General features: G+C 42.5%; 1 protein-coding gene across 9 annotated transcripts in view; it reads left to right on the forward strand.

Moving 5' to 3' along the window:
- Nucleotides 1-14110, forward strand: part of ARHGAP44 (Rho GTPase activating protein 44) — a 118103-nt gene that overhangs the window by 98977 nt on the left and 5016 nt on the right. For 2 of the 9 annotated variants that reach the window (XM_088133484.1, XM_088133485.1), the window contains exons 17-20: nucleotides 4766-4987; nucleotides 8266-8709; nucleotides 9818-9969; nucleotides 11377-11754. In XM_088133484.1, coding sequence (XP_087989610.1) covers nucleotides 4766-4987; nucleotides 8266-8709; nucleotides 9818-9969; nucleotides 11377-11754 — 1196 coding nt within the window. Of the gene's footprint in view, nucleotides 1-4765; nucleotides 4988-8265; nucleotides 8710-9817; nucleotides 9970-11376; nucleotides 13669-14110 lie in introns of all 9 variants that reach the window. The other 7 variants (XR_015794697.1, XR_015794695.1, XR_015794696.1 and 4 more) reach the window with 7 other exon arrangements.

The following is a 14110-nucleotide window of genomic DNA, read 5'->3' on the forward strand; positions in this document are numbered from 1 at the left end:
TCAAAAAACTCTCCATCGCATAAAGAAGTATTAACTATTCTCTGGATCTATTCAATTAAACCTTCCCTCCTTGTTCTTATTAATCAAGATAGCCTGATTCTTATATCCACCTTGTCTACTTCTCAGACCTCCATTCATTCATTCATTCATTCATTCATTCATTCATTCATTTTTTATCCTGCCACAGTCTTGTGACTCTCAGTGGTTACAGTGTCACAATAAAAACAACAGGATTAAAACAATGCACAGTTCAAATAAGAAAAACAAAACAAAGTAGGAGAAAACAACAAAAGGCATAAGTGGGCTTACTTAAAGGCTCTTTGAAAAAGCTCAATTTTTAATTACTTCCTAAAACCTACCATCCCATTGACATCCCAGAAACGTGGGACAACAAAGAACCCTTCCTACCTAATCTAACAGGCTGAGCTGAATCTGATTGCAGGAAGGAATCCTGTAGTAATTGAAATTGATCTCCTAACTCTGGTGATCTGGAGAAGCTTTGTTTGGACAAACTAGGTTGTCTAATTTGGAGTAAATCGTGTAGCTTTGCCCTCAAAATGCTTTACCAACTGGTGCAATAAGCCACTGAGCATGATGTTTAGTCTGTCCCCAGACATTCCTTGAGCAGCCTACTAATCACCCAAGAGTCCTGCTGAGTGATTCACTGAGATTGTGATGTGTAAAGTAAACCCAACGTTAACCCTCTTCGCTGCCATAATCTCTACCGCTCAAGAGTAGCAACTGTGCTTCACCTAGATAGGATCACATTCACTGCCAGATTTGTGCCAGCAGCCCTCTAGCTATGTATTAGCTCTCATTGCCATTTGAGAAAATCAGGGAGTGTTTTAGACTTCTCATAATCAGACAGGATGCTCAGGTGTGACCCTACGAGCATTCTTCCAGATCTTACCATTTGAAAACTAGACAAGAGCCTTGATAGAATGGCAGCCATGAGCAGGTAGCTTGTGTGTAGCTATTGAGGTCTCTCAGGGCCCCTTTTCTAGGATTCTTCCAAACTAGAGATCCCCTCTGCCAGTTCAGGGAAGGTCATGAACAGCAGGACAGGCAGATGCCTGTTCTATCTCCATGGCCCAACCACAGATACAAGTCCTTGCACCAGGGATGAGGCAGGTCACATTTTGTTGTTGACTGCAACCTCTCCCTCTCCCTCTTCAACCCAGTACTGCCCCAAATACCAGCCATGTTCTAGGATGAAAACCTCTGAGGTGGTTGGATACCCTGTATGACTCATCACTTGTACAGCTGATCTCAAGCATTGGCTTATCTTCAAAACTTCACTGAGGTTTCATGTATAAAAATAGAAAAGGTAACAATCTAAAATGTTGCAGATACTGTAAATAGAGTTTGTGTACTCATATGAACAAATGTACATCAGTGAAAGAAACAAGGTGAATTATTTAGATTTATCATTAATTTTAATTTATTATTTTTCTGTTTAACTTATGAATTTGTTGACTTAAAACTTATAAAGAGTAATGGTGTCCTTTGATCTTTCTGGAAAGAATAGCTAAGGTTTGGTTTGACACTTTATTTTTCTAGCCTAAACATTAAAATAAACAAGCTGATACTCATCAGCAGGAAAAGTTAAGACAATCTTTCTTATTTTCTTTAATTAAGTATGTTGGCGTATAAAAAATTATAACAGTAAAACAAAAAGTAACTTTAAAAGAAGTATTATGAAAAATCATATTAATATTAATTTTGATGATAATTCAACATTACTATAGCCTTAAGGGAGGCGTTTTTTCCTGAGTTGCTAGCCCTGTTAATGTTAAGGGGAACATAGTTTTGTTTTGCATGATGAACTATCTACAACAAATTTTGATGATTTGTTTTGTCAAATTCAATTTATGGAAGAGAGAAAAACCCAAAGCTTGTAGCCTGCCTTACCCTCCAGAATTCTAATAAATAATTTGTGGTAAACTCTTAGTCTGTGATTAGAATTACAATGGAATGATCATAGCAATGTTCAACATAATTCAAAGCCAAGAGTCACTTTGATTGAGGCAGGATATAAAAGGAATTAGTTAATTAATTAAAAGTCAACCTACATGGATTCAATGGGACCTACTGATTTAAGTCTCACTGTCATATTTAATACATTAATGCACATTTTAATATTTATGTATGTTTAGATACAGCTTACTAATTTACCTAGAGTTGATCTTTAATGTTTTCATGCCTTCCCAAAGATTGTATCATCTCTCACCTTGCATTTTCTACCTGAAGTATCTTCCTCTTCTGTGACTTATGTTGATTTTGAGGAATCATCAAGAGCAGAATTTGTTACCTATGTGTTACCAATTACATTTGCACATCACATTGAATGATAAAATGGTCAAGTAGCAAACATGGATTGCTAACGTCCCACATATGGGCTCTTCCCATAATTACCCAATGTCCAGTCTGGTTTATCAACAACAAATATAATCTACCACAAATCTTGGACACATTCTGTGGCCTGCAGTGGCTAGAAGAAGCATATTAAACACACTTAACTTTTATGAAAGAAGAATAAGTTTGGATAGTACGGAATCTGTTTCCTAATGGAGATTCCCTAAAGCAGGGACTGGGAACATTTCTTTTTTAATGAAGAGACACAGATCTCTGGGAGGAATCCTTTGAGAGCCGGAGACACAGCTGGGAGGAGTTTATACCCTTTGAAGGATACAGCACGCTCTTTTTGTGCTTTCCCCTATCTGTGCCACTCCATCTGATGAGAGGCTGCACTCAGATGCTGCAGGTCAACATTTCTCAGCCCCAGACTCAGAGCCCTGCAAGATTGTATTTGGGGCATCTTTGAAATTTGCATTAAACAGTTGAGGATAGTTGTATATTTTTCTTATCCTGTTTTCTAGGTATTGGATGTTGTTTTTATATATTGAACCAAGGTTTGGGGAATGAGCAGAAATACAAATATATGTTTTCAACTTTTGCATGACATATTGTCATGACATCCTTGTCACAGAACTATATTCTATCAGTGACTATACAAGTATAGGAGAAATTATCTACAAGGCACTTCCCAGTTGTCCCAAAGGAGTTGTGATGGGAGGACCCCAAGCAGGAAGAAATACAGAGAGTACATATTAGCTTGGGAGACGAGGTAGGCTGATTCTTAAAGCTTTCCATGTGCACTAATAGCTTTCAGTTCCCAGTATTGTCTGTGCATTAGACTTGAAACATTAGCTCCTAAGAACCAAACCTAACTCCCTTGATTCAGAGAGAAGAACCACACAGAAATTATGATACATCCCCATTTCATTCATGTATTCATCCATTCTATAGATCCCTATGGCTCCCTATCCTTACAAGACTCAGGGCAGCAATTGTACATTCCTGCAATTTGCTTCGTCTCTACCCCTCCACATGATCTCTTACGCATACAGAGGGGGAGTGGGGGATCATAGTTTTCCCAGAATCCTTCCATTTTCTCTGGCTCTTCTTTTCATTGAACACCCTGCTTTCTGTGTAGTAATATGCTTCTCTGCAGCTGGATGGACTTGATTCCCAGGCTTTTCTCAAGCTGCATTCTTAACCCTCGCTGGCTTTTCCCCAAAGTTAGCCACCCTGGTGCAGGAGGAGAGCCATTTGGCCTTAGTTTGTGTTACACTAATGTCTGTGTGTTTCTGTCCATGCAGCCTTAGGAAAATCCAAAGGTACAGTATCTTCTGGGTAGCTCTTGGACCATTCCTGTTCTCAGTATTGAAACCCAGCCTGTTCAGAGCACCCACGGCCTTGACAGACAAAACCCTCCTTTGCCCAATTGAGAGTCATGGCGAGGCGGCATTAAAGCCAGTTTCTCCTTCTGTGCAGTCTAAATGGAGCAAATATTTGGAGTGCATTTTGGACATACAGAGCTACTTAATGTAGAGGCAAAGGCTCCATAAGATCATCAATAGCGACCTTTCACAGTCCTGCTGCCCATGATATGTAAAGTGGTGATGGGGATTAAACCCCGGACCTTCATGCATGTGTTCCAGTCACTGAGCTGTGGCCCTTTCACTTGCCTGTAATGCCATTGATTTCTAGTGCAAAGGACCTTTTCCTTTCTCTTTGGAAGGTACGTGCAGCTGTCTTAGCTGCACATTATAAAAACAGAAAACATTTCCCCAAAGTTTACTTTTTGGTCAGAATTATTTTCAGGGTTGCGGCTCCTCTTCATCCACAGGCTCCTTGCTATGACTCTGGAAAGCCCTCTGTAGATGTAAAACTTTGCCATCCCTAAAAGATCATTGCTTTTAAAGTTCCTCTGTGATTACAAGGATTTCCCTGCATTTTTAATGTAACCAAGCAATGACCTGAAAACTTTCTACAGTGGCATAACATTTCTTGGCTTAAAGAATATTTATGTATATGGCCAAACTGCTCCTTTCTCTTTAATCAAGAGATTGATAGCCAAAATCAGGAAGTTTTGAGGCCTTGGAAGGGAGTTTCATAGAAAAGCATGCCCTTTTTTATTATTTTCTTTAACATCCCAGGGGATCAAGGACCACTTAGTGGAATTTCAAAGCAATGGATTTCTCCCTGGCTAAATGATGTCTACATTCCATGTTTTTGGCTCCCTCTCATCCTGTCTGTACATAGCACCTCAGGGAAAGGGAGCCTGTTCAGGATGACACACCTAGATGCACCCAGATGGGTTCCCCTCCTTTCTACTGCAATGTGTGTGTGTGTGTGTGTGTGTTTTATACTGTATTGCTTTCAAGATGGTAAGGGTGTATCTCTGTGTTCCCCCCCATAGCATGGGCGTCCGGGTGATGGACACCTCTTGGGTGGCTCGCAGAGGCCCCTCCATAGTTCGTAAGGCATCCTCCACCCCTCCTGCCATGCAGCCCCCTGCTCCGCCTTGTGATCTTGCTGCTACTCCTCAGTCACCAATTCCTGAGCAATCTCTTGACATTTCAGCTACTCCCTCCCCTACTCCAACTAGCTTCGGGTTCCCACCAGGGGTTGAGCGAGCAAGGTAAGTGCTGGAAGCAACACCGATTGCTACCACTGTGTTCTGTGGTCCATGAACACATCTGCCACTCCCCATGCCTGCATTGGCCTTCTTTTGTTATGCTTCACTTTTCACTTTGTATGTGGGGGGGTGGGGGGGAGGAAAGAGAGCACGAGAGAGAATTCAGGCACAAAATGACAGTACCTTCAGTGAATGAGAGCAAAAACCTTAATTCTCCAAAGAGAGTAGATGGCAAGGGCAATTGGCACCTATAATGTAGAACAGTCTTCTTCTACACCTTTCCCTCTCAAATTAATGGGCAATTACAGGGGATGGACAGATCCTATTATTTTCTTCTCCACCTTCTGGGGAAGAAGGAATAGCCCATTGGTTATAACACCAATATCATATAATAGTACCTTATTCATTTTTTATGTTTTACTACTTATCCTTTGGGCTTCCATCATGATATCCCCTTGATCAAGCCAAGTATTTAGGCCCTCAAGCATCCTTGAAAATTTGCCTAGGATTTTCTGTGAACTTCAGTGCACTCTTTTCAATGCAGGAAAGCAAAGCCAAATTAAACTAGAGGAGATGCCATTTTAGTGCTACCCTCCAGTATTTTTTTAATTCTAGCTCTGGAGTTTTAAATCAGTAGTTTAAAGGACAAGTTAATTTGTGGTATAGGATCAGCTTTGTAGCAAGAATGTCATGTGAAATGTCTTATATTTGCCATCACAATGCATTGAGAGAGTAGAATTTTCCATCAGAATCATTCTGGTCTATGTTTCTGGTTCTGGTCTATGTTTCTGTCATAGATGAGCTCCTTAGCTGAAAGTGTGGAATTAGACTTTTAATGTCCTGCATGTCACTGTGGGCATTAGAACTAGTGGTTGGGGGACAGCGTTGGGATCAACACTAGAGACAAGCTATCTTGGGAAACAATAGTGACAAAGCACTGAAACAGGCAGCCCCAAAACTCAGGAAGAGTCTTGAGCAAAATTTAGATTCAATTCCTTGATAAGTAAAGTTTCTGCATATGGAAAAAAGGGCACCTTTATCATTCCATTTTATCTCCATTTTCTGTTTGATTTTTTTCCCAGTTGCCATCAGTTTGCAGCTGCATTTTTGCAAGGCTTGTTCTTTCCAATAAGGCATCATTTTTGACACTGTGGTCACTTTGCCCAGTCTGATTTTTGTTCTCATGCAGTCACATGAGGTTAAATTCTCATGGCCATGTGCTACCTTGCTCCCCACCCCCCTCTCGCCCTTATAAGCATCTGCTACTGTTATTGGTCTTTTTACCAATAACAGATTAAATGTACCTATCTTAATCTCTGAAGAAGGAATTAACCTATAGTTCACTAGATGCAACTAATATCCCACTGCATATTTATTATACTGCGTAGAAATAAATATTTTCCAACTTGGATTGAAATCTCCAGTTTATCTCAGATTAGCTGTGGTCATCTCCCTCTGCTTACTCTTTTCGACAGCTAGGAAGTCTTGACTGGCAAAGAATGGGCAAAAAGGCCTGCAGTTCGTATACTAACCAGGACAGGGAAGAACAGACTTGCCTCCCTTATGAGAGATCAGGGTCTTCACCCAATTTTTAGCCATACAGTAGTGTTTATTTTTGATCCTATATAAAGCAATAACATTGCTCCAGTAGATCGTATAACAAAATGCTGCAGGGGATTCCCTTTTGGTTCCCCTGGAAATAGTGGGCACACCAATTCCTCCCATTGAGAAGGGTGTAGGTGCACTCTTGGTGCTCTTGTGGGCTTGGGAGGGGGCAGTGTTTTGCAGCTCCAAAGTGTGAGCGCTTGCAGAAACCTCCGATTTCACAGATGCCCTATGCAATTCCCACCAAGATGTCTCTGGGCTGCCTCATGGGCATCTTCCTTTCTAAGTCTGAAATATTAATGTCACTACAGTCTTTGTTTGTAAATGGTAGCCATAGAACTGGAGTGATTCTGGAGCTTCAAGGGATTAAAATCAAGAAAAAGGCTCTCCGTATCTGCATTCAACAGCATTGCTGCTGGTTTACAGGGAAAGAAAGGTAGAGGGGTCATAGTTCCAATGTTTGACTTAATGACATGCAGCTCCATTAGAATTCATTCCACACTTTCTTTGCTTTCCTGGTGCAAAGTGTCCCTCACCTGCAAATGCAAACCTACAGTATGCAAATCTTAGCACTCACCTTTGCATTTTACTACACTGTGCCACTGAATTCTTTATGCTTTCTTCTGTACTCTTCCTGACTTCAGTTTGTTTCTTTGATTTGCCAATATCCTATTTCTAGTTTTAATTTCACAGTCTAATAAGGCAGCAATTTCTGTTCTTCTGCACCACTTTCCTATGTCTTGATTGATTTGTCTGTTGGAATTTAATCAGCTGGTTCAAACCTCAAGTCATGACCTGCCAGTTTCCAAGTAAATAAGATTTGAATTGGAGACAGATGTGTATTCCCTTGGATCCCCCAGAAAGCAAGCCTTCTGGGGTACATGTTAAAAGTATGAATCTCCTATAACTGATATACAAAGGGCAACAATTCCTTATAAAATGCCGCCACCACCAATTCCCGCTTAAGCCTTTTTAAGTTCCTTCTTTTCTTTTCTTTTTTTCCTATGTTTGCAGTACACATTCAGGCATTTGTATATTAGTGTATTAGGTTCCATGAAGGAATTGTTTTGCTTTCCTTCCTTCTTAAGAAAGACACATTTTGTAGTTCTTTCACTACTACTTCAAAACAATAGAAACAGTGTAATTTTGTTGTGAATGCATAGACCTTCCAGCAGACATACTTTTTCTTGCTTGAATATACATACCACCCAGCTCCCAAGACATTGATATGTTACAGAATTATATTACAGAAACTAATATATTAATACCAAAAGAATGAATATGTCCTGGAAAGAGAGTTAAAAGGTACTGTATCTCCAGTCGAATTGCTTTTCCCCTGCTCCTACAGACTAAAGCCATGCAGGGCATTTGCAAACTTAGGGTGTTTGCTCCAACCATTTAGCAACAGGTACTGTCTTGGGATCAGGTGCTGGCAAAGGAAATGCTGTGCTGGCCACCTCTTGGCTTCTGGCACATGTCCTACATCTGCAAGCAGAAGCAAAAACCGGGCCGGGGGAACCCCTGGGTTTTGCCAGCCCCCTTGACTCTTTTGGTTGCTGTTCTGCCACCCTCATGCTTTGGGGCTGTGATTGGAACTCCTGTTCAGTTCTTCCTTGTACAAATGCTCTCTGCTCTTTTTTTTTCCTTTTTGTTTTTGTTGTTTTGGACCTTTGCAGCACGGATGGTGTGTCGTCTAGTTGGTCGGATTCCTGTTACATCTACCCATCCCCTGAGGACGACAAGTCTCCCTTGTACCCCTACTGCTCTTCCTTCTACCCTTACCCCTCCAGGACCGGCCCATGCACTAGGCTTGAGCCTCCCTTGCCGCTGTACCACTGGGCAGGGAACAACCCAACACTGCCTCCTCCTTGTTCTTCCTCCTGTTCTTCCTCCCTCTCCTCTCAACCATTTGACATTAATTTCCTACATCTCCCTAAGCAGATTTCCCTCACAGAACTGCATGGTCCTGAGACTAACCTTTCCTCTGTCACCACAAAAGCCGCCTTCACCTTATCCAAACCTGATCCTCCTGGCACTCTTCCGTATAGCTCCAGCATGTCAGTTTCTTCCCCCTGGGTCAGCTGCACCTGTGCCAGAGACAGAGGAGCCGGGCTCACTAGGTAAATAATTGCTTATTTGATGCTGGCAGGGCATGGTGGACTCTGGAAGGGTGACCACCACCTGCTAGCTGTATGTGATACCAGAGAATGGAGCTTAGACCCCACCCATCCTCAGGAAAACAGAAAAACATTCTCGTTGGTCCCCACACTGCTGGCAGTCCCCTCACTGTTTGAGGGCATTTCAGTTGCATTGGTCAGTAGACTATAGACCCTCACTGACACCAACTCAAAATGACAGTTCAAAAAACTGGCTTAATGGTTCATCTCTTTTCTCTAGGGGACTTGAGAAATGAAGTTCTGCAAGGAGGTTAGAGATCTAGTAGACTTCTCGTCATCTTCCCAAAATAATAGTTTCTAAGAGTTTGTAGGGAAACCTCAATAGCTCTCCCATTATTTCTTTGGAATGCAGCAAAACCCTTTATTCAATAGGATTTTGAACTGGGCCAAAACAATAGATTCTTTGCAACTAACCTGCCCATTGCCATTTGGCACGTATGAGACATCTATGGCAACAAAAAGCAGCTGTTGAGCCCTTCCACTAAGTTTCACGTTACTGCATTACTGAGCTGAACTGCTGCTCACTATTGGTGCCTTGGACGCTGAGGCAGATTGGCTACTTCTGACAGATGAGTGGCTCGTGGGCACTTGTATGTTGCATATGGTCTAAGGAATTAAGAATGGTATCTGAGGAACAGATTTGGATGATGGATATGCTGTCGAGCCCAAGACCCGAAGAACATCTCTTAATTTATAAGGCACTCCTTCCTCTTCCCATCATAAGGAAAGATTGAATGCCAGAAAAAGCTCTAAAAACAGCTTCCCTCCATTTTTGTTTTGTCTCATTGCTGTGTACCGAATGATTGAGAGGGCTGTGGCATCATTCATGCTCTCGTCATGCTTAAACTGCTTTGAAGGTGGATGTGCAAGATTGGCTGGTCCTTTAGGCATGTGTTTGGGAGCAAGATGTAAACATGCTTTGCTTTGCAAGTATCATTGGTTTATCTTAGCAGAGAGCACCCTGGGACTCTGACGGGAGAAGAAAGGGATCTGAGATGCGTGCAAAGAGACTCATAACTTACTGCTTCTTCATCTTTCATTTTGCTTTTAGCACTCTGAAAACCAAGGAACTCTCTCTAGTGTCTGGGCAGAAAGGGAGCCCAGCTTGCAGCCATACAACATCGTGTGGTGGGACTGCACAACAGCCCCCAGGTCCCACACCGCAGCTATCCACAGAACAAAGTCCACACACTCTGCGGAAAGGTATGCACCCAAGGGTTAATACTAGCAAGTACAATAAGTACCCTTTTTATTTTAGTTGGGTCACTTCCTGAGGTCACTGTTGGGTATGGTACCTTCAGAAGTGTTTCTTGTCTTGTCGCAGCATTATTGTTATGCACTCTTCTGATGCTCTTATAGGATAGCCAATTGGCTGGCTGGAATTTTTTCCTGCTAAAAGGCCTGCATTTTATATTTGAGATCTAATTTATCTGGACCATAGAACTACCTGAAAGCAGAATTGTGGTCCACTAGATAGAGCAGGGGTGCCCAATTTCTGTATGGCCACCTGTGAACTTTGAGTGATGTACCAGGAGATGCATGTCCCCAAATGGAAGGAAGTAGAGCAAAAACTAAATTTGATTAAGTATAATTACCTTGCAATTTCATGAATTAAATACCTTTAACATAACTGTTCCAAATATTACTGTTTAGTGTCAACTTTGGTGGTGGATTTGGGGGCTACACCCAACGTTTTGGGAGGCTTCAAGTTGTTCATATGGCTATTATGCTCCCACACATATGGAGGCTACAAAATTCAAGAGTTGGACTTGGAAGTAGAGTTGGACTTAAATGTTAGAAGACTTCAGACGAAGTGTTGCCTTGCCTCTACTTTCTGAGTCCCCATTTATCTTCATTAAATTAGCATGAAAGCCTGAGCAGAAGTCAATGCAAAGGGAATAATCAAACAATTTGCAAAATATTGAAAAGTAATTTTAAAAAGGTCCTTTAAGAATTAGCACTTTAGATTTATCCTTTCTTTAACCCAGGGTCAGCTCATGTTGCTAAAACAAGGACAGGGATTTGGTTAACTCAGAACTAGTTACTTTGAGAATTGGTTAAAAATAATAACCAGTTCTTTTGAACATGGGGGGAAGATTGAGCGTGAACAGGGGATTCTTCCTCCCAGCTTTAGAAACAAAGGGAAAGGGGGGACTCCGTGGAAATTAACAAGGAACAGTTTTAACTAATATTCATAGTTATATTTATGTATAATATTCAACACGCTTTCTGATTGTTATCAAATTTCCAAAATTCCCTAAAACAGCTAGGGAACTGGTTAAAACTGAGAAATGGAAGAAGAGAGCAAACAAGCCGCAAAAAGTAGCTAGAATTTTGGGTACATAATTAGGAGGGAGGCTGTAAAGGACCACCTGTGTCTAGGGTACCTCCTCTGGTTCTAGTGGCCATCACCATGGATTTTTTCCTGGATAAACCACTAGAGACACTTTGCATTAGCCTTGTTTCAGATTCATCTGCTAACCATGACTAAGGCTTGTCTGTTGTATTGAGAAAGCTGGTAGTAAGAAGGTCAGCCAAGTTCCAATGAAAAGTGATCCTCATTTCTCTCCATCTTTCTCTCTCCCTCTCTCTCTCTCTCATCATCTGCAGTTTCAAAGAAGCTGACCCCGCTCCCCGCCAAGGGTCCTTATGGCCAGTCTGGTGGTATGTCTGATCCATCGACAGGGCAGCCATCTCCAGCCAGCCTTTCTCCTACTCCACCCAGCACTCCATCACCCTATGGACTGAGTTACCCACCGGGCTACTCCTTGAGCTCAGGCCCTCTCTCCCCAGCAGCAGCTCCTTCCCTCTCTTCTCCTCCTTCCCTAACGAGCACTTTAACCAAATCTCGGCCCACCCCCAAGCCACGACAGAGGCCTACACTGCCACCTCCACAGCCTCCCACATCCAATGCATCTGGCTCCAGTCCACAGTCCACAGAGCACACCATACTAGATGACATGTCTCCTGGAGAGAGCATGTCCACAGGTAACCAGATAGTGAAAGTGGGACATCAGCTCGTGGTTTGGGGAGTAGCTGGGGTTACTAGCAGGGATCAAGTGGTTCAGGGAACAGCTTGTGTGGGTTCTGGTTTTCCTTCCTTTTGAGCACTGAACATGGAGCTGGTTATGGGCACTGCAAAGGAAGCACAAAGATGGGAACAGCCCCAGTGAAGCAAAGGTCTGCATGGGCTACTGTAATCAAGTCAAGACTGAAGTTGCATTTTTCAGGGCTGCTATCCTTTATTTTTCTGTTTTTCCCATAGCCTTGATTTCAAAATCAAGCATGCTCATTGTATTTAATCTTATTTTAGTTTAAATGCTGGCAAGAAAAAAGTCTATTCCTATAGGTAATGGTGTTTTATAAAATACTACTCAACCAGAAAGACAGAAGCAAGTATTGTATACAGAACACAACAGCAACGGGTAAGATACCTACCACTGTAGTGTGATGAGGGAAGGAGGGATACTTTCTGGTGCAATGACCCAACAAGTTGCTTGATTTTTAATGAAGACCTTGAGAAAAATAGTATATATATAGTATGAAAGCAGGATTTTATCTTAGGGTATTTCCAGACCCAAAGGCAAGTGTCACTGATTCTTGCTTTCCCCAGTGATAATATATCTCAGCATACACTGCTGTCATCAGCAAACTGCTATATAGTAACAAGTATTCCTCCGGGTTTTGCTGTAGGTGCCACGATAGTAGCACACCCATGGATGTGCCACATTGCATTCACATATGGTGCAAATTTCTCTTTGGCATACTGTGTCTTGGTGCCAAGCTGAGCAAATCCTGTTCCAGGTTGGCACTGTGCTTTCCAGTTTTTAACATTTTTCTTTGTACCTTCTGAGGGTCCCAGGGAGTGGCCTGGGCTTTAATGTGGTTTGGGGTAAGTTAAAAAGCAACAGCTTGACCTGGAAGTGCTCTGGTGGCAAAAGGCAGGTTGCCTACTCTTGCCTGTTTGGCCACATTCTTCTCTACCCACCCCACCCCACCCCAGAGCCATTGATTCATAAGTGCCAATCTCCCTCTTCAGTCTGTTTTGTAAAGAGTAAATAATCCAGCTGCTTTGACAGCAGGGTGCACAGCACCTCTTTCTCTTGACATAAGAAGAGATCACTTGGCTTGGCTAGTACCTATAGTATATACTGGAAAACTTAATATAAAACATCCTATTTAGAACAGTCTTCTGCAACCTCACAGGTTTTCCAGAAGTTGGACTCCCTTCCTAAACATGGGCATTTCAAATAGAATTATAAACAGAAGGTAAACAGAATTGGTCCACTATTTTCATATCTGATCTTTGGATGAGCACTAGTTTCTTTTCAGTTTGCCTACAGTTTCTGCTCTTGGATTTTTGGGGGGAGTAGGCTTCTTAGCCACAGATACTCCTAGCAGACAAGTTAGAGCCAAGGGAGTTGGGGAAAAATGGGAGATATATGGAATTTTTAAACCCATCTCTATTTTAGTATGCTTCGGGGCGGGGGGGGGTTGCTTTGAACTAGCTGGTTCATGCTCAGCTGAAGACTTGAGGTAACCTAGAACTTTCTAGAAATTGAGGGTGTAAATATCATACAGTAGTACTTTATGGAAATGAGAGCTGTTGGCAGCTCCCATCACGCCAGCTCCTAAGGACTAAATGGTCAGTCTTACTGCATAATCAGACGGATCATGTTTCCATCTAATGAAAGAACAATGAGAGGAGGTCAGGTCGTACCAGCTTTCTATTCGGGGCTGGGCAGATAGGTGTACTGTTGTTTGGACTTTCTGTTGTGTTTTACTTTTGTCTTGTTGCTCTTGTTTCTCTTCTGTTCCTATGTCCCAATCCTATTATTGTGTCCTTGCAGCTGTTTGAAACACGTGGTGCAATATTGGATAGGTGTGAGGGGACTGCTTGGGGTAAGCTGGAGTCCCACCATCTTCCCTGAACCTTTCCCCTTCTGCTACCACCACCTACTGCCCCTGCCCTGCCCTGCCCTGCCCTGCCCTGCCCTGCCCTGCCCTGCCCTGCCCTGCCCTGCCCTGCCCTGCCCTGCCCTGCAACTATGCCTCCTCGTCTCAGAGTCACCTATCACCATCTCACTGGCCTTGCATGGGGCCCGCTGATCCAGAACAGCATGGCTGCTGAAGCCTGAACCCCATTCCAAGCTTCCTGATAATGGTGTTATTAGTAAACTTGGGGGTGTGCTTCTCTAAATCACTGGCCTTCATGCGTGACAGCCTTTTGGTACACAGACAGTTAAATTCATTAAACTAATTCCTTTCCAAGCCACAGGATTCACTTGCTCCTAACCTTGCTGGTCCTTTCTTACCAATGTTAACTCTCTCCCTCTGCCATTCC

The sequence above is a fragment of the Python bivittatus genome, unplaced genomic scaffold, assembly GCF_059951505.1.
Source record: "Python bivittatus isolate LINGU-HERP-01145 unplaced genomic scaffold, Pbiv_v1 ctg000080_np1212, whole genome shotgun sequence".
NCBI classification, from domain to species: domain Eukaryota; kingdom Metazoa; phylum Chordata; class Lepidosauria; order Squamata; family Pythonidae; genus Python; species Python bivittatus.